Source organism: Embiotoca jacksoni, unplaced genomic scaffold (genome assembly GCF_022577435.1).
Source record: "Embiotoca jacksoni isolate LCO1_2020_lvr unplaced genomic scaffold, fEmbJac1.0.p SCAF_8, whole genome shotgun sequence".
In the NCBI taxonomy this organism is placed as follows: Eukaryota; Metazoa; Chordata; class Actinopteri; family Embiotocidae; genus Embiotoca; species Embiotoca jacksoni.
Genome location: NW_027185436.1, coordinates 14,374,222 through 14,395,806, shown reverse-complemented (window position 1 = coordinate 14,395,806; position 21,585 = coordinate 14,374,222). Strand labels below are relative to the sequence as shown.

At 39.6% G+C, this 21,585-nt stretch overlaps 1 protein-coding gene across 2 annotated transcripts in view; it reads left to right on the top strand.

Moving 5' to 3' along the window:
* Positions 1 to 280: 280 nt before the first annotated feature.
* The window catches only part of edil3a (EGF-like repeats and discoidin I-like domains 3a), a 104,922-nt gene continuing 83,617 nt past the window's right edge, over positions 281 to 21,585 (top strand). Inside the window, exon 1 of one of the 2 annotated variants that reach the window (XM_069178233.1) lies at positions 281 to 666. In XM_069178233.1, the coding sequence (XP_069034334.1) occupies positions 603 to 666 (64 nt within the window). In that variant the 5' untranslated portion in view covers positions 281 to 602. The remainder of the gene's footprint in view (positions 667 to 21,585) is intronic. The other variant, XM_069178232.1, reaches the window with a different exon arrangement.

The following is a 21,585-nucleotide window of genomic DNA, read 5'->3' as shown; positions in this document are numbered from 1 at the left end:
AATAATATAAAATTCGTAAGGAAAGACATTAGATAGGCTGCTGAGTAAAGCCTTGCATGGGTTTTCATAGCTGATTCAAGCACTGCAGTGCATACAGCGAGAGATAACAGCAAAACAAAATCAAATAGTGTCAATAAACCATTACATTGTAACATAGGCTATTTTGTTAGAAAAGGTTTAAGTAAAAGAAATTAGCGGGTTTTATTTTGTAAGCGCAGACCGGAAGTTGTGCTTCTTCTGCCTACGTTAGACTTTACAGCAGTTCTTCGGTAGCATTGAGCTCACACGTCGCCCTCACCACAACATCGCACCACTGCGGTAGGAGCGGGCAGGCAGCAGCAAAAGCAGCAGCAGAGGTGTATCCGGCAGCCACTGTTCACTTGTTCCTGCACGACAAAAATCCAAGTGGGCGAGTGTGTCTCTCTGCCGACTTTATCACAGAGGAGGACTTTACCTGAGAGGACGTACAGCAGCAGCACCAGTAGCTCCCAGGGCAGTCCTGCAGCCCAGCGAGAGCGACGGACGGAGAACTTTTGGCTTGATTTCCCCCCCACCACCACCCCCCGGTAACCTTGGAAGTCAGACCTGATTATTGAGAGAGGATGGAACTGCTTCTTCTCTCCATCACCTTGTGTTTGAGCGCCGCTGTCCCACAGCATGTGACAGGTGAGTAGAAAAGTGACCGGCTGTCATTATCGTTGTTATATTTTTACACGACTAGCCCTTTAGCTTGGGAGTACAACGGATCGACCAAGTCTCTTGACATATCGCTCTGAAAGTGACCAAGTGATTATTTAAAAAAAAAAAAAAAAAAAAAAAAAAAAAAGGGGGAATCCCACATTAATTGCGCAACAAAATGCAATGTGGGTCTCTGGTGAGTCTGTATTGTTTGCGGAATACGAGCAGGCTGTCAGTACGCTTTGGCAACATAGATCAGTCGCTCGTAGGCTATGTGTGCGCGACTCGTTAGTTAATTGTTTTTAAGGACACTTGTTTGAGTCGATCAAACGGCTAACTAAATATTTTCAATCTGTGCGTAATTCCTCTTTGATAAGGGGCCACACCAGCCCGTGCATTAGGCGCGCGCAATTAAGGTAAAAATGTGCGCTGCTCCAGTATTTTGTGCACCCTCACCGATCATCTTCAGCTGCTGGCTTCGCCTCTCTGTGAAAGCCTCCACTGGATGAAATAAGCCGAGAGTCCAGGTATAGTATAGCCCTCGTCGATTAATTTAAAAAGGACGTCACTTTTCCTTCTTTAGTAAACTGAATTACGCGGGGGGAGGGTGGGGGGGATAAATGGGAAGATCTTTTGCATGTGGGCTATAGACAGACCCAGATGCTATCAGTTAGAGGAGACAGAGATCCTCCTGTGTTAGTAGCTGTACCATTATTGACGATGATGACATCACAAGAAGGTCAATTAGATACGTCTAATGTAGATTCTTGCCAAAAACTGTTAGTCTGCCTTCTGTAGAGAGGAGATTGTTGTAAACGTACAGATTAACCCCCTGGATCAGCATTCAAACCATTCAACAGCCTCCCTCCTTTGCCCTCCCAGCACTCTGGTAACAAGGAATGTTTAAGCTTTCGCTTGCTATATGTTTTCCATGAACAGAAAGAACTGTACCTGTGAGATTTTCTGTAAGGAAAACAGTGAAATCCTCATGGAAGTGGGTCATGCCATCCTCCCTGTCTCTTTTCATTTAGCAACATGCTTGCCTCAGGAGTCACACATGTCAGACAGACCTCAGTCTCTACACAAGGAGAGTGCCTTAAGCAGAGTTTCCAAAGCTCCCTAAGCCTCACAGTGTCAACTCGGAGTCAGCCGTTACAAGCCATAATACTACCCTGGTAGGCTGGCGTAATGAATGCAGAGGAAAAGCAGGGTGCCGTGGGTCCACTTGTTTCAAGGCTCAGTGAGTTAAAAATACACCCTGAACTAGTGCCTCAATTAATCATATCCCAGTTAAATTTGCAGTATTGTAAAGGGATTTTTGTGCATCTGTTTCCAAACTGAGAACAGCTGTAATCACATCAACAGAGAGGAGCTGGTATGAGGAAGAGATGAAGGTGCATGGAGGGTGTTAACAATATTTGATCTGTGTTTGAACTCCCTTTTATAGCCAGCTTGGCAGCTGTTTTAGCATTGTAACTGCTTCATCCCTATCAGTCTGAGTCTGGGATGTTTGAGGGGAAAAAAACATCCCACGGTCAGATTGACAGGGCCCCAAAAGCATTCAAACTCTATCCTAAAGACAAAGATGGAAATAATAATAGATAGCAGGTGTCTTGAGAGATAGCTGCTAACAAACACTCTGCTGAGGATGTCACAGGGTGCCTCTGTCCACTGAAACAAATTGATGGGGTAGCAGTGTTACGCCTTCAGGTAAAACAGACTGCATTGTTCCAAGTCAGTGTGCAATACATCACATCCTCCGGTTGGTTACTGGTGCTGACTCTCACACATTGTTTGGGATCCTGCCTGTCCGCCAGGACAAAGCACATGACTGCACCCGTGGGCCCTCTGAATGGAAATGTAAGATGCTTTTGTGCTTGTTTAGAGTCAGTTTTGCGGAATTTTATGCATCTTAATTTTCGTCTCGGTCTTGTTATAATTGCTGCTCAATTAGAGCCTTTTAGGCAAATAACAGCCATCTGGAGTGGCAGTGTGATTGTCGGCTGTTGGTGAGTCATGATTAGCGTTAATATTGTTGGTTGCTATTCATTTCACTCAAAGATTTTATGTGTGTAACAGCTGAAGAAGTTTGTTAAACACAAGACACTGAAGTAGACATATTGTAATTTCTGGATTGTTTGTGGCTTGATGCTCATCATGCTCACAGACTGTAAATTTGTGGGTTTCAAACTGACAAAAGGCTGCCTCCTTGTTAGTAGGAGTGATGTCTGGTACATTTGAATAAATGATAGATCTAGATGGAAATATTAGCTCGATGTAACTTAATATTACCTTAAATTATTAACTTACCTTTGGAGAAAAAAATACAGGAACACGTTTTTTTCCTTGAATGTCCTTAATTTACTACAGTCTTAAATAAATGATTTAACTGGTTGTCCTTGTACTGAACAGAAACATTTTGATCTTTTGTATGCAAACAGTTGAATGAATATTAATGAGAGATGCATGTAGATGTTGGCGATTTATCTAAAAACTCATTACATTTACTGGCCTCTGGAGGTTATGGTTGATGTACGGGTGACTTTTAATAACAATGACCTACCTCGACAGTGCCCTTCACTCTGGTTTTAAATGGCAGAGTCTTCAATCAGTGGATAGAGGTCAGACCTCTGTCAGATCGGCAGCCATTATAACCAGAGGAATTAAAGCAACTCATTGGACAACAACCCATGCAAAAGGAAATGCAACACAGACTATCAGACCATAGGAATCAACAACATTGGCACTGTCTTTTTTTCCATATTTGTGGAACTTAGTTGGGACATTCATTGTCAGTGCAGGTGTTTCTTAATCCCTTTTATATTTGAGAAAGACCTCATTTGTCTTTTATGTCGAGAAGTTATTGGATACAATGCTATTTGTCTTTGCTGTAGTCGGGCCTCTGTTGTCCTGCCTCCATTTCATGCTTGAGTTATTGGGAGTGCACTAGAGGGACAGTTATAGAGGTTCCAAGGACACGTGCAGATGAAGCGCTGACCAAAGAACTTTAATATAGGCCTGACATGTGGACAGCAGCACAGTGGTAAAATAAGTTGTTTGAGCCAATTCGACTCATGTAAGCTTTGAGACAGAAACTAAATGACTGCGTCACTGTTCTTTTGTTATTTCTTTGTAGACACTGTTTTTCCTTTGTAATTGAGTAATCAAGTGACTACTCCTAAGTGTCTCACTCAACTAAAATACTGGAGCTGCCGATCTACTGTGCTTTAGGTGCAGCTCCAGATTCTCAAGGTGACTTCAGATTCATCAACCCCGCATTTGTACATCTGAGAGTGAAAAGGGACAATGTTTCAACTCATCGCAGAGACAAAAGACAGATACTGAGACTGGTCGTCAGTGAAAATAGCCTCTTTTCACACAAGTGAAAGCCTGTTTGACCTCTAATCCTTAAATCAATGATTCTATTCACAAAACTCTGGAAACATTGATTCTGACTTTTCCCAGACATGTTAAAGGTCTATTGTTTACTAAAAACAGCATGTAACATTGTGACGACTGGTTTAAACTGAGTGTTTATCTTTACATTCTAGTAATGCCTATGTCAAAATTCAGACCGTGACCATGCCAGGAAAAAAAGGCGGACAGAGCCCCCAGAAAACAGTAAAGAGATTACATGAATATTTCGTTTGTAGTGTCAGTTCATGTCGCGTGTACAGCAGTTTTTCAGCTAAGAACATGTAGGAGCCTCTGCTTTCATAGTTTGAGCATTTATAATACCACATGCTGGTAAGTAAGTAATCCCACTGGGTCACGAATAATACTGACTCAACTTCTGGAGGCACAGTCAGGCCCATTGTGTGTGTGTGTGTGTGTGTGTGTGTGTGTGTGTGTGTGTGTGTGTGTGTGTGTGTGTGTGTGTGTGTGTGTGTGTGTGTGTGTGTGCGTGTGTCAAAAAAGCAACAGCAAATAGTTATGTGATGCCTTGTGTGAAATACTTGAACTATTTGGAATCGGTCATGGGTTTGAAGCTCACTGTTTTTGTGACTTGGGTCTTATCAAAAGAAATATTATATTAAGAGAAAAGCCATCCAGACACATCACATTAAGATGAAGGAGATTATGTATATTTATGGTACAGTTAATCTAAATTGTTGTTTGGACAAATCACGTTTAAGGTTTATTTTAAGTTGAATTATTAACATTTCTGCCGTTAGCTCATCTTACTGTCACTGGAGGGTATAAAGTGGTAGGTCAGTATTTTATTAAATAGGCCTCTGTCTTACACCCAGCACAAAGAGGGGCCAACACAATGTAAAGATCTTTGTTCGTTTCAGGCTGACACGGTTTAAATAGCGAATGTACTTGTGCCCGTGTGAGCGCCCACGTCGGTCTTAAACGAGATATGGTCAGGTGCATTGTTGACAAGTTGCTATATTGACACAGCTGAAAGCAATTGCGCGGTTGACCAACAAAAAGCTGGTCTTACGTCAATGTAAGGCAAAAGATTAAAATGAAAAGGTTACCATGTGAAAGATAATTATTATCAGTTTGCTCAGTTTGCACATGAACAGATCTGATTCCTGTGCAGAAAAGCCTTCTTTCCTACTACTTGGCAAATTCACTGTTATGATAGCAATCCACCAAGGTAGAAGCACACCAGGCTCTTCAGGGGAATGGGAGATGACACACTGATTAATTTATTTCACATTACATCCAAAATGCACCTATGATTAATTAAGTGACTAAGTACCGCCCCTTTGAAGCATGCACTTTACTTTGCACTCAAATTATCTGCAGTTAAACTAGTGAAAGCAGATTTTGACTGCCCTAAATGCACTTTAGACTATGTGCTTAGACTTTTAAAATAAAGCCCAACAATTATCCCTCCGCCATTAAGACCCACTTTTATTATTACTATACTTCTGTTTTACTGGCCACCACAACACGATCTCCACCACTTACTTTAAGCAGGCACTGAATACATATCTAATACAGACATCCTAAAGGTACATTCTTTGTTGAGGCAATGTTTAAATTAACTTTAATGTGGTGTTGAAATCAAGTTTTGATAAGTGCAGGTTTTGGCAATAAACAGCATGCTCTGAAATTTATCTTGATACCAGAAGATCAAAGCTAATTGCAATCCCGTTTCTCAGCTAGTAGGACTATGTGCATTTGTATTTACTCACATACTGACAGCACCCGGGGAATATGGTGAAATCATTTTCAAATTATGTATATTTTTTCATATGTTATATAATTTTATGTATTTATCACAGCATGTTATGGCTTAATTCTGATGTTGCCATAAATACTCATTGCACTGAAAACGTTCATACACAAACACAAATATGAGTGCATGTTTAATTAAACTGTCAACAGTGCTATTATCTTCACAATTATTGCAGTAATAGTGTAAGGTTACACTGTATGTTATATAGCTTTTAGTTTTCTCCAAAATAACATTTGAAGTCGTCAGGTTGATGGTTCTGATTCCATTACAAACACTAGCCCAAATTGTACTATACGCAGTAGTCTGGCACCATCAAACAGTGTACAGGATTTAAATCACAGTAAGACTGGTGCTTTTAACCTTAGAAATACAAAAATATAAAAAATTATAATAAAAAAAAGAAAAAGAAGAATTTTGCACTGGCCTTGTTGCTGTGATTTACCTTCACTCACATGAAATGTCAAAGCACACATTCCATCATTTTTCTGCTCTTGTTAACTTTTACAGTATAATTACTTTGCAGGAACCCAATTACTCCTTTTGGGAATCAGTAAAACGCTGCAGTTTGATGGAGAAAAGTGTGATGTCTGTGTGAGAGAGGAAAGAGGGGGGATTTCATGTGGCTTCACTTGAAGTGCTTTTTCTTGTTTGTCTTCAAACTCATTTCATCTATCTGCCTGTTTGTCCGTCCGCCCGGGTTTGGGAAGGGAGGCAGGACTGCAAAGCTCACTGGGGAGCATCAGGGTGGATTTTCATTGCATTCCTTATGCGAGCCAAACACAATTTTTATGCTGTTGTGGGTGTGTCTGCTGAGCGCTGTGGACTCGGCCGATTTTTCGGGGAGGTGTCACACCAGCGTCAGCCATTTGCTATCAGTGTTGGTCATGAGTGAAAGAATCCACCTCTCCACAGCGGATCAATAAGCAGAATACATTATTTTTGATTAAATGCAGAACTGCAGAAGCCTGTAAGTCTAAGGAGGTGTGTGCAGTTTCAGCTTGTTTAGGTTCTATTGGGAAACCAAAACTTTAAGACAAAGAGGTTCAAACTGACATGCAATTTTTGCTTGTACACGGAAGGATGAATGATGTGTAGATCTTTGAATGTTTGATGTTTACACAAAAACCCAGCTCCTGACACATTCTTGGGATGTAATATCTGCTCTATATATAAGGTATATAATCTCTTTTAGTGTTTGAGTGCGTGCTTGTAATGTTTTTTTCCATCTTTTTTTCCTCTTTCCTAACAATGCTTTCAGCGTTATAGTGCTGTCAGGTGTGTGTGTGTAGGGCATCCAGTTTCCAATTAAGTTTGTAATGGGAAGAGAGTTTGTGAGTAACTTTTCAAATAAACCTAAAGTTTGGAACATTCACAAGTAGGCTTGTTTTTATTGGATAAACATGCTTTAGCCCGCCTTAGTCTAAATACGATTGAGGAGTTAAAGTTATGAGCTTTGCTTCTGTCTGATTTAGTCTCTCCATTAGGTTTTGGAACATGGCTACATTTTTAATGAGCCCAAGATACTTATTAGTGATCAGATAGGTGTTGGTGGCTTAAGTTCTTACATCCAACAAGCCCTAAGGAAATGTGGGCTTGTGATTCCTATTTGAAAGACATACCAAAGTCATGAGGCCCAATGTACAGACCAAGGTTAAAAAGGTAACTACAATCGTTAACGTAGTCCTCTCTATGATAAATGTACAGTTGTGGTACTACAGATGCAAAAAAAGAGATACATTCTCATCTAAATTAAATAAAATACAGTCACTGGTTAATAATGTCCTAATTTAAAATTAAACGCAGGTGTCGTCCGTCTTTCACTTCTCTCCATTCATCCTTCAGTCAAATTGATGTTGTCTTTTTCCTCTCACTTCAAGAATGTGTAGAAGACAGGCTTTATTTGAGGACGCGTTGTGCATTTCGTCCTAGACTCATCAGCTCTGGAGTTTATAGAATTATTTTAAGTATATTAGTACCTGAATCGAGTATGCAGTGTGCTTTTCGGTTTGTGTGTGCATGTGTGCTCAGATGTGTGGGTTATTGTGTTCAAAGCTTGGAGAGGTAACCCAGAAATGTCATCACACGAAGTCTAGGCAGCAATTCTGGCTCTTTTGCACATTGTGGATGTGCATCCATACTTCACTCATTTGCCAAAACACAAAACAACATCCCTTTATTTATCATGTCAGCCAGCCCACTTTTATACTCAATTTTGCTGAATGCCAACGATGAAGTGTTTGGTGAGCGATTTACTGAGAGCAAGAGTATCTATAAAAAGAAAAGGTAAACATGTTCAAAATTTGTCTTTGATATTATCCATCTGCACATGCCAAACTTCAACTGGAAGCCCGTGCTTCAACTCAAATATGAACAAACTTCCCTGGACTGTTTCCAAGTGCTTTTCAGAGTGGTTATTTGAGGTAGCGTAATAAAATGTATACTGACCATTGAAAAGTGAAGTGCAATTTTTTAAAGTGGAATGTCTTCAGTCCAGATGTTTTAGATTACCCCTGGGGTATGTAGTACCAGACAGAGTAAGAGAGAGAGAGAGAGAGAGAGAGAGTTGAGAGCCACGATGAAAATCCTCTTTAATTCAACATTCGATGAACAGAAACCGCTCACCTTCAAACTTCAAAGTAAGGCCCATTAGAAAAGTGGAAAAGTATAATCGTCTCCACTGTGTAATCGCGGTCCATTGTCACTTACAAAAGGATAAGGGTTGCAACGAGTTGCACCATTGTGGTAATTGTTAGGTACAGATATGATTAGATCATGTTTTTTTTCCCCACCAAATGTAATTCACTCACTAACTCGCACCACAAACATACTTCTTTATGTTTTTTTGTTTTTTTTTTTCAAAAATCGAACCACATAGTTTTGCTGCCTGAATGTGACAAAACTGCAGCTGTTTCACAACATCAACTACGTGCTTGTTTTAGTCACCATGATGATGAAGGTCTGTGACACCTGTCACTGGTACTGCCTAACGGTCAAGAGTTATTCTGTCGATTAAATATTAGGACATGTTGGTCCTATAGAGGCACTAAAGAAACACACACACATATATATACATATATGTGTGTGTGTGTGTGTGTGTGTGTGTTTCACAGGTACTTAAGTGTCCTACAGTTTTGAGTTGCCTGTGAACCTCTCATGTCCTTACCGTATTGGTTGGTCAGGTGTCGCCGTGTTGCCAGCCGATCAGGACAAGCAGAGAGAACTTTTTGGTAACCTACCGGGTTCTTAGAGGGGCGGGAGTAACGACAGGAGAGCGCGAAGCAGAGAAAGCGAAGCGGAAGACGAGGGAAAGCGGGTGAAGATGTAGCAAGTTGTACGTTCAGAAAATGTGTTTTATTGTAGTTAGTTGTTCGAGTTAGAACCGGAGTATTTTATAGCCGTGTATGATCCAATAAAACCAGAACGTGAGCCGTGTTGGAAGCCGTGCATGTCTGTAAAACTCTTAAGTGCCGCTGAGGTCATTGCCCCGTGTGGACTTGGCTGCTAAGAAGCTAACGGCTTGGGAGTTTGAACTCACAGTGAAAGTATAACTGTATTTTAAGCTAACCCGGCCTCTCTGCACCTTAGTCAGAGTCATACGCTTAAATTGGGCTAAAATCTATATTTTCGTAAACCCGTCCAATTCACCTCCCACGCACCAGGGGTGTGATATGAAGACCCTGCACTACAATTGGAATTGAGAAGGTGGGCTACATGTACAATAGTCTTTGTTTGGGTTTACAAAGTAATGTCTTCTTGCCATCTTCTTATAATTTGCCTGAAGTGAGTCATCCATCTATCCACCAGGTCCCTCTCCACCTGTCATGAGAGACTGGAGCCAATCCCAGCATGTGCATTACACCCTGGCTGCATTGTCTGTCACAGGGCCAACATACTTAAAGATGCACACACATTCTCAATTCTTATATTACAATGAAGGGTGCTCTTAGAATATCTGTAGTGTGCAGGATGTATCAGTTACTGCGTAGTCCAGAGGAGCACCTCTGGTTTTATAACGCAGCTATGCCTATTTTAAGACTTCTGGTGAAACAAGAGGAAAGCAGAAAGAATGACACTGGGAAAATACAATCTAAGCTTCACCTAAGAGCGCTACAGTTTTGAGAATCGTATCGACCTTTTATTTGAAAACTTCAAGTTTCCCAACACATTTAGTTTTCTTCCCATGTTATACAGCCAACATAATTCCACTGACATCATTCACCAATGCTGAACACTGTCTTGTTTCTTCTATTTTGCTTTAAAACCAGGCTTTCCAGCAGTTTGCTTTCTGTATTATTCTCCACTGCTTGAGGTTTATGAAATATTTACCAGTGTGATCTTTCTAACCTGCCTCAGTTGTCCTCCGTAGGTGTGCTCTATTGCCGATGCAGGCAGTACATTGTAAACACTGTGCTTGAAAATATTGCACTGTGTCTAGCATTAAAGCTGTGAAGAGTCTGATAAGTTAAATTAGCAGCTGAAAAAGTTCAAAAGTTGAAATCGCAGTATATTTTAAACCAGGTTTGCTGCATTGAAGAGGATTTCTTTGAGATATCTCACCCTCTCTCTCTTGCTGTCTCCATCTCTTTCTCTCACGCACTCAAAAACTCTAGAAGTTATAATTATAACACATCAAAACATGGTACTCAGGTGGCTGCAGCAGCTGGGCAGAGATTTAGTTTGATGTTATGAATAAAGCCATTGGATAGGTTTTGCCTGCAGTCTGCATTGGAATGGTGTGTTTGCTTGTGAAGCATCTGTTTAATTCACCGATGCATGCTTGTCTGTTTGTGTCTGATGCTGTTCAGTTATCATTTACTCATTTCCGAGTAATGTGTGAAATGAGTTCAGTGCTTATTCAAAGAGACACAAAATAATCAAGGCAAAGTAGCCATAGTGTGATATTTTGAGGTCCAGTAATCACCCTTGACTCTATGTGATCACTCATGAAGCTACTATACACTGAGCCCTTTCTTGCTCAACACTCAGGCTCTTTGAGTAAGTAGTGCCTGCTACATGAAATTCACTGACCAAGTGGTAAGCAGGATGAAAAAAATTAATTTGTCAAGGCCTGCCCTTTTCAGTACACACAATGCACAGCTTAGGCCAGTGGGTGTGAAGTACGAAAGGGAACTGGGATCAGAAGATATATTTTTTACTACTTCTTCATGTTCCTCTAACATGCTTTTAGTGTTGCAGAGCAACATCACACAGTGCCATTGTAACATTTTTCATGGTTTAAATTACGAGTATGACCTTAACCAAGTAAGCAATTGCACCATGTTAAAGACCTGCTAGAGACAGTGGAAAATGGTGCATTGAATGTTAGCTGCATAGGTGATCATATTAACTTCATTAAACCCAATATGCCCCTAAATTAACTGTTATGCTAATTGTGATAAAGCTGCGACGAAGTAATATGTGTCATGTGTGAGATGACATTTAAAGGATGTCTTAACGGAATCATTTTACATTTTTGGGAAAAACGCTTATTTACTTCGTTGACAAGTATAAAGTGGAGAGATTTGTACCCGTTTCTTATGCAGCTAGAGCCAACGGACTGTAAACTTATCCCATGTCTCATTTGATTAATCTGTGCATAGATCCAAGATTGCATACAGTAAGCTGTTTTAAATGTTTTGTGTGCAGGACTCTTTCATGAAAGTTTCTTGTCACTGTGAGTGCACCAGAAAACCAACTGATATTTTCCCATTAAATGGTAATTGTCATATTTACATTATATGGACCAAACAAAGACCATAAAATATGATAATTAGTCAGCTTCAGAGGTGCTGGTAGGTAGGGTTGGGTACTAAACTTAGATCCTTTTTTTTTTAGCACTGACAGAATTTGTTTGATTGTATTTACTGACGTCGACAAATGCCTTGGTACCAAATTTTCAAACCTGGGCTACATCGGCGCCAACATGTTTTTGTTCGAAAATGTATAACTTTTGCAGCGTTTACACAGGAGACGAGTCTCATCAGGGTCAGTGAGCATACGTGGAACGTAGCACACACGTGGATTCTAATCGGGAGGCCTGACTACGTCGATAAATCACTGTTTCAATTTAATGTCGCTTAAATCTTACATTAGAAGACCTTATTTCACTCTTTTCAAACTAAAGTACTGGTATTGAAGTTAGAAAATGGAGACATTTTTTTTTAACACTGCCCACCCCTACTGGTAGGTGAAATTTTGTTAATTAGACAAAGCCAAACTCTCCCTGTTTCTAGTCGTTCTGCTAAGCTAACAGAGTTTGTTACTTTTGGCAGCAAAGCAACTTTTCCATAAATCTTTCCCTTAATGTAATGCTCAAGAAACAAAAATGTGAAAATATGAAATTAAACACCTTTGCTGGCTTAATCAAATTTGTGATTGGTTATTTGAAGCTATCTGTCTCCCTGTATCTTACGAACACTCGCTAGAACATGGCAAAAAGACTAAACATTTGAATTTGCCATACTAGTGCAATCTTTGTAAATTTTGAATCAAAGCGTTGCTAAGTTACAGAGTGTATTTGTGTGGCATAATTTCCATTTCATCCAAAATGCCACATGGAAAACATCATGACAACAAGAGAGCTAATGAGGTAAACAGTTAACGAACAGGGTCAAAGGAATGCCTCCATGTGCTGTTGAATATGCATTAATCCTGTGAATTAGTGACACACTTTTCAACTAAAATGCATTTTCCCCTTTGCCTATTTTCCTTTCCTCGCCTGTAAGTCTGTGCTGGCACTTTCCATCACAGACACCTTCCTCTTCGGTGGTTACTGTGAAGATTCAGATGAAATGTGAGCTCCACTTCTTTATACATGTTTGATGAATCTTTTTATGCTGCTTCTGGGATACAAGCATGAATGTGGGCGATCTTGTGTGGAAAAAAAAAAAGGTACAAAAGATGGGAGGTGTCCAAGTTTGTAATGAGGATAGCAAGGCTCTCCTGGCTCATGAGCAAACTAGGGCATCTGTAATGAGTGTGCAGAGAGACGAGGGGGCGGGGGCAGAGAGAAGACAGGGAGGCATGTTGCGAACTTGCTATTACATCAGCTGTCCAGTGGATGTTAAGAGGAAGTAGGTGTCAGTCAGAGCTTCCACTCAACAGGAGATACTGAAGGACTTTGGTTAAAATCACTCCCTTCTGACCTCATTTGTGTGTTTTTTTTTTTTTTACAGAAACTCAGCTTGCTTGGTTTTTAACAGGGCATGTGCAGTTTCTCAATAATTTTGAATGGATGGCGAAACACCCGGTCGTGTTTGTCAGCAGAAGAAAACACAAGCACTATTATAAACAGGACGGGGAGGGAATTTCACTATGTGACCATTATTTACACTAAAAACCATGTAAAACTACATTTTGTTAACTGCAGTCTTGCACGGCCATGAACATGTACGTCATGGCATTACAGTCCTATATTCTGTTCAAGACTTGCATGTAGACAATACTGTTGAAAATCTTAATCTGATAAAGGAAACCATTTCAAATGTAATGTCACTGCATTGCCAAAATGATATGTAATGGCAGTATTGAAACAGGATTGCGAATCCAGTAAAATATTTACTAAACCAAATTAGCTACGCCGTCTCTTAATTAGCAAGAACCTGAAATAAGATCCTTATGAATTATATTAATTGGCTCAATCCATCAAAGAGCTTTGATGTAAATTTTTTCTCTGCCAGTCTTTGATTTAAATAGAGAAGGAATACTGTTTGGCTTTTTATTTTTTTTTCTGTGCTTTTAATTATAATTTGGTATGTCTATTAGGGCACCGAATGGTACGAAAGCACTATTGTTATTCAAGGCGTTATTATTAATCCCAGTTCTGAAAAATAAATTGCCTATTTGGCGGCTTTAACATGCTCAAAAATGTGGCACACTCGTATTTTAGTGGTTTTCGCGAGTGGCGTGTCAAAATGGCTCGTTAGCGCCCCCTAAACAGATGCCCCGGCAGCTACATTTACCTAAATGCATGAAATTCATTGGACGATGCGGCAAAGTTTAATGTTTCGCTATGACACAGGAAGTTGATGTTTAAGGTCAAAGGATGCTTGAAACCTCACGAAACGTGGCACATACACCTGGCGTGGTGAGACGGTACATCTAATGTGTATGGCGCATGGACATGGCCAAACGGCTCGCTAGCGCCCCCTAAACTGCAGCCCCGGCACCTAGTTTCACCTACATGTGCACGCTGTAATGAAGAATGTAGAAAATGAACAGGGTTAGTTAGAGAAGCTGCCACCAGAAACACGGGTAACCAGAAATGAGACAACACACTTACTGCAGCACATCAGTCTCTTATTGTTGTTTGGAAGAATTGCTCAGGTACAGTTTATTGTGTTGGATCTTCAGGATGGATCACCTGAGCTTTGCTCCTTGGATGTCGTGAAAGTTACCAAGTCCAATGTTGAACTCCCAGATGAATTAGACATTCATGACTAATGCCGGATGCAGGAAGCCATGAATTATTAACTTCTCTAACATTAGGTGGTGCTACTGCATCTGATTTTTATAGTGATTTACAAAGGCAGCATGGTGTTAATCACCTTTTAGGAGTTAAAATAACATCCATCCATCCATTATCTATAACCACTGCATCCTGAACTGGGTCACGAGGGGGCTGGAGCCTATCCCAGCACACTTTTGGGCAAAGGCGGGGTACACTCTGGACAGGTCGTCAATTCGTCACCATAAATAGACAGACAGAAACAAAGACCATTCACGCTCTCATTCACATCTAAGGGCAACTTTTTGTAGACTCACCAGTTAACCTGACATGCATGTCTTTGGACAGTGGGAGGAAGCCGGAGTACCCGGAGAGAACCCACGCAGATACAGTGAAAACATGCAACTCCACACAGAAAGGCCCCAGAACCCTCTCGCTGTGAGGCAACAGTGCTAACCACTGCACTATTAAAATAACAGTTAATGCATATTTTAATATCTTAAAACCCTCATGTAAAAATGTTAATGTAGTTCTGGAGCTACTGCACATTTTTTTTATCCTGTACTGACTTCATGGTTTATACTGTAAATGGGATATGCTTTCACCCCAGGAAAGCTCCAGTCCCCAGTTGCTGGAAAATCCTGTGAACCCTCTATGCCTCGGTCTGAGTGCATTATCGTTGCCCCTGGCCCATGATGAGGAGAGGTATCGATCTTATCCTCAGACGAAAGCCCTCTTTGCACCTCTGCAGGGCTTAGAGTTGGCTGAGGTAGGATGCACAGTAATGAGAGCAGAAGAGGGCAGAATGAGGGACCAGCTTATTCCTAACAAGGATAGAGACCTTTTCACTAAAGAAAAGAAAACAGCTAGCTGGGCATTTTTTTCAATCCCTCCCTTAAAGTCACTCTGCTCTGTCTTTCTGTGAGAACAGTTTAGGTCTTAACCACACCATGCACTGTAGCTGTGATGGTCTTATCTGGAATTTGAGGCTCCTATGGGAATATCTCGGTACAGACTGTCTGAAAACTAAATTTGGTTTACTCTCTCTATGAAGTCAGAGAAGCAGTGGAGGTGGCCACAAACGATTAAAAGCATTTCTCAGAGAAAATGGTTTGAGCTTACCCGGACCGAAGAGGGTAAGATACCTCCGGCTGGGAAGAAAGGTCGGCAGTCCTTTGAGCCCCATGGTTTGAGGCTTTTGTGGCAACAGAAGTTGTTTTTATGAAAAGGACTCCAAAGAGAGAGCTTTGTGTGTGCAGCCCTTCAAGTTGATTACATTCGGTGAAGCCTCAAACCTCACAGTGACCAGAGCTCAACCACACCATACCAATTATGGGTGCTGATTTTGGGTCATGAATGCTGTAAGGTTTGGTGAGACTTACCCGGCACTTAAATAATATTGTGTGGTGGTTAACATGGTGATGGGAGTTGAAACAAACATTTGTTTCGTGCTTAAGGAGATATGAATAACTTAAAGAAAAGAAGTATGTATTCCTTACGGTTCAAGTCAGTCTGTGTTAATGCCTGGTAATACCAGAAAGTGGCAACATTTATTTGTGCATACCAGCAAAATAGTTGATTCTTGAACCCTTATATTATAGTGTCTACTTGGAGTTGCTAACAGGAAGTTGAAGAAGTAGTTTGACATTCAGTCTCTGATGGTTGCTTTTGTCCAGTAGGTCAAGTGCCTACATGGTTTGTACTGCGAAAAGTTCTCTGAATTTTTGCCCGACATTCTTCTTACACAGCCAATACCATCATTTTTTACATTTTGGACTCTGATAACCAGTTACTAAAAGGTCAGCGCAGTCAAGACAGTTTACAATTGGTCAATGGTTTACATTTTTGGTCCATGACACTTAAGCACAGACTGATTTTGCAGCCATGGGCAAGATGACTGAAAATGAGAATCCCATTTCAATAAACTGACCTAACTCTGAAATGTCTCTGCCTTTACATTGACCTGTTTGAAATGAGGAAATCACGAGATGGATCTTTTTTAAATACTAATCCTGGCCCATTCTGCCTCCCTTTTACCACCTGTAGAAAATCTGTTTAGTTCAATGAGGAGGGAAGTTTAAAGGACTGCCCTCAGCAGTTGACTGACTTTACAGGAGCACCTAAGGTTGCTCTTATCTTCAAATGTCCCTGCAATGAAGACCTAGATCTTTTCCCTCTGGATGAGGACCTCCCAAAAGCTTTCACAGACTTTCACAGTGGCTAGCATGCACTCTGTTATCAATACCCATTTAATCTGTTTGATGTGCTGCTTTTCAGATATCTCTCTCTCTCTCTCGCTCTCTCTCTCTCTCTCTCTCTCTCGTCTCTCATCTCTGTGGTGCCTTTTAATTCCAGTCCATGTTCCCTATGTGTTCCTTTTTTCCCCCTTGTTGTGCCTTTGTCTTTATGGAGCTGTATCTGAACAGTAGGCTGTGTTTGGCTTACGAGGACCACACTTTCTGCCTTTCTAGTCTTCCATGGATATGTAGCATTTTCAGCCCTCTCTAAACATCTTCTCTCTCCTCTCGCTTTCCCCTCCCCGAGGCCAAAGCAAGTTTATTCCCTCCAGCTATTACATCCAATTAGGAGGAGTGAGAGTTTCTCCCCTCCTTCCTTTCTACACTAACAACGTGGAATACTCTGAAATGAGTCAGGGATTTCTCTTTTCTTCTTTGATGTGAACAAATTACACTTCAGATGCACACTTGGCAAGGAAACAAAGATCCCGTTTACTCTTTCAAGTTTGGATTCTTTGTCATTTGGTGAACAACATGATACACAATAAAAGGAGAGATCACTTTGTGTGGACTGGTACCTTCTTTGGTTTGAGCTATTCTCCCCCAGCTTTAACAAGAACAGGTCAAAACCTAGTACACATGGTATCTTCAGTCCAGCCAAAAAACACTAAAAAATACTAATAACTAATAATGATAAAAATAAATACGAGCTTAAGCTTCAGTTGAATCATAAATATGTGTGCATATAGTGTGGTTTAATTTCAAGGGGTCGCAAACGGTGAACATATTTCAAAGTTAGTTCTCTCTGAAGTGGGAGCTTTACTCTGTCTTTCCATTAACACTATCAGCTGTACGACTAATATTCATGTCATGTTATACTGACTTACAGTGATGTGGTTCCCCATGGTTTTTCTATGTTCTGCAGATTGTATATGAGCCAAATCTCTGCATGAACATTTCTTCTATGTTCAGAGGCCCCTTTATTGAATGTAAATCAGCACTACATATAAGAAGAGTGACGTCTTTCCTTTCCACAAGTTAACATCCAATGTTTTTTTTTTTCCTGCCAAACAATTTAAGGGAACTTAAGAAATACTGGAAACTGTGTGATGTACATCAGCACTATTTGATTAAAGAAAGAGAGAAAACATGGTTTTGGTGATGCATTTTATCCCTAGCATTGTGCATCATACTGACGGTGTCATGGAGCATAGTGAGAACTAAATCCTTTAAAACAGATGGCAGATCTGGTAGGTGTTTGCGTTAAGTGCATCCAAAGCCTGCGACAACAGCTTTCCATGCCACAAATGATAAAGCTAGAGCATGTCTGACTAACAGTTTGGTATATCATGTGATACAAGGTGATACAAAAATCCTGTTGTACAACTAAACCGAAAATGATGTTTGTCAAGCCTGTATAGAGCTCATTTTGAAAAGACAATAGTAGTTAACCTTTGGAGCTCCATCTCAGATTAAAAAAAAAAAAAAAAAAAAAAAAAAAAAAAAAAAAAAAAAAAAAAGTAAACAATGGTTTCTGATACAAAAGGGTGGAAAATAGTGTAAAACTTCTGAAAACAGCTTGTGCTGCATAATGAGGTCTGAGTGCTCCAGGACTCAGGGAGCTTATTTGCTTTTGTTTATTGGTTGTACACACTTGGGCAGAATTTGACTTTCATAGATGACGGTGAAAGCAGCATTTTCATTTTGGTGTGACCCATTTGCTTAAGATGGAGGCGGTCTGTGTATTATATGGAGGTTTTTGCTTCTTGGTTTGTTCTGCTTCTTCATTCTGTAATTATCTTTTTTTTTTGTTTTATCTCACTCTTATAGTTCCCTTCTTCTCAGCACTGTTGTGGTATCATTTTTCATTTGAATAAACAGATCAAATGGAATGTACATTCTTTTTGAAAACGCCCAACTCTCTCTGCATGTATCCACTGTTTTGCTGTGATGCATATTTGGTGCTACATTAAGTGAAGCTGGGTTTTGATCTTAGTACATGTTCATGTTGCTAGTCATGTGGCATTTGTAAAACATTTTTTTTATGATAATAGCATCAATAATGTTTAACACACACACACACATATATATATAATTTTTTTAATTTTTAATTTTTTTTTCAAAATACATGTAAATACACTCAGTGCAATAAGTTGCAGCAATTCTTTTGGTTTACCCCAAACTCTCATGGGATGATCAGATGATCTGTGGACAATGATTCATCTGAGTAAAGTGCCAAGTTCGAGACATTTATATTGCAATGTGTAAAACATAGAGATTTGGGATATTCGTTGCATGTTAGGAAACAAAGCGAAAATAAAATAACATACTTTCATAGTTGTATATTACAATGTGTACATTTTCCGTGTCACATTTAGGTGGCAGAGAGCGTTTGAGCAAAGCACTCTGGAGTGCACAAACAAAGTGCTTTCTGTTGTTAAGGTTAGGAAACAAATTCACTTCGGTTAACATCAGGAAAGAAATGTGTTTTTGGTTAAATGTAATTAAAAGCATTGTGTGTTCTGTCTCTGTAGATGTTTTCTGTATTAAACCAAACCAAAATCGTGTCCTAACCAAGTCATTCCAGAGCCTAAACATAACCATAAAAGAAATGTAATTATGCTCTAGTTACATGGAGATTGTACTGCAACACAATATTTTGGAGAGTTGTCTGTGATGCTTTTTAGTGATCCATTCAGTATCGACATATTTGCGACATGCAAACTACATACATTCATTAACAACGTTTCCTTACTATGCTACTAAAAAAACCTAATACAGTCACAATAATGTTGCTTTCAAAACATATTTGCTGTTGTAAATTAGTTATGTATAAAAGTCGTTTCTAGGAGATGGGTCAACATGCCTGACAAACAACATCTCAAAAAGAATACCAGCTGCACTTCCACCAGCCTCTTTGCCAAAGCAAATCATTAAACACAGCCACAACCCTTTTTCACATAGGAATTCTTTTTTTGAGGAGTAGCAGAAATTACTCTCAAGATTAATGTTTTTGTTTTTTTTCTCAGTGGACGGAGCATGTTTCAATTTTCTATCTCTTACATGTGGCATAACATTTTAGAATTTGTAAACGACTTCAATTAGCAGCATCAGAGTTTGCGTTTCATTGACAGTTGTCAGTAAATTGTCAATTTCGTGTACTTCTGTATTCTTGAGCCTCTTGTATAGTATGGACAATCAATAGTGACCATAGCAAAGTTGAGAACATACAGTATTTGGTTTTTCACACTGACACTTAAGAGGAGACTTTAAAAACATATTGATTCCATGTCGAAAAAACACAGTATGAATCCGACCTTGGATATGTCTGCGTTCTGTATTGACCACATTACAAAAACACTTCCCTGTAGACAGACGGATCCAATGGGCTTTTCTTTATGTTATACTTGGAATAGCAATTTGATGCTCTATTTGACTGAACATCCCCTCCACATGCAATCACACACAGTATATACTTCAGTATGTGCTATTATGGATTTTTATGTTTCTTGTTTTTCCTCTCAATTCAGTCTGGCAGACTTGTAAAAATTAAAAAAAAAAAAAAAAAAAGACTCCTTGATCATTGTTTTGCCCAGAACAGTCTGCTAAATTAATGCGAGAACACAATATGTACAGCATATTGTAAATATGTGGGCATTTATTTTTAATTATTGCAAAGGATAAGTCTCCTCAGATTAGGTTATATGAAATTTGTTTACCTTCTGTGTAATCAAATAAAATATGTTGATAAGAGAAATAAATGTTATTTCTGTCACACATTTCAGCATATAATTTCTTGTATATGTCTTTTATTTACCAGATGCCTACAGAAGAATAAAGTTGAAATTGCAGTTTACAACACAGTGGTATTATTTAACATTTCCTTCAGTACAGGGTTCACTTTATTTAACTGACTCGACTACAGACAGTTTTAAAATTGTATCAACTAATATTAAGATGTTGAAGACCATAGCATCCTTCTCTGCTTCATAAAGCACTGCATGTTTTCCTATAATAAACTGTTTTGGCAGTGCTTTCATCACTACATTAGGAAATATACCTGTGAAGCAAACATTGTATACATTGTAAACCATACTGCAGTTATAGTATTTGTTAGAAACATTGCAAAAAGATGTGTTCTTTTTCATACTTGCTGGTCTGTTTTTCAGAATATTCCTACTTTGATGTCTTACTTAAAATAGGTTGAAATGGAGTGTAAAGCAGCTCCAGAAGCCAGATAAGTTGTAAGGAAACATGTCTCATGTCAATCTGGCGGGAGGTGTATGTATTTTTTCCCTTCATAAATCACATGTCAAGGAGCCACTCGTTAATGGAGGACTTTACCCTGCACTCCAGCTCCACTGACAAAAAAAGTAAAATAAGGATGGATGGGTTATTTACTTACAGAGAGGCAGTGTTTACCACTCCACTTGATATAAAGGGGTATGCTACTGCTGTCATTAGCAGGAAGACAAACTAATGATAAGGAAGTGCCTCAACAATGCCTTCCCTAATTATTGTTGGTATTGTGTCTGAGTCATTTCACAGTTAGCCACCCACTCTTTTGCAAAATGATTTAATGCTAATAAGCACTGCTGCGATGAAACAAACACTTTTAAGGGTGATCCTATGTGCAATGAGCATCTGCTGGTGGTAGGAGATTGAGAGTGTGTGTGTGTGTGTGTGTGTGTGTGTGTGTGTGTGTGCGTGTGCGTGCGTGTGTGTGTGCGTGTGTGTGTGTGTGGGAAGGGGGTACAAGGAAAGGTGATATCTGTAGTGCTAATGTAGCAGTGCACAGACGGCCGTATGTGCCACAGTGCCTCATTTGCAACAAACCCCTCCAGACATTGTTTTCTTTTATTCCCTGTCAGACAAAAATACAGTAATATATACTGTAAATTTAGATTTAAATTACAAGAGGGTTTATTGCAAGCCGAACTGACTTCTATAATTGTCTATAAAACAAATTGAAGTAAAAAGTCTCGAGAGTTTTTGCAACTTCACCAGTCCAGAGCACTTTTCTAAATATT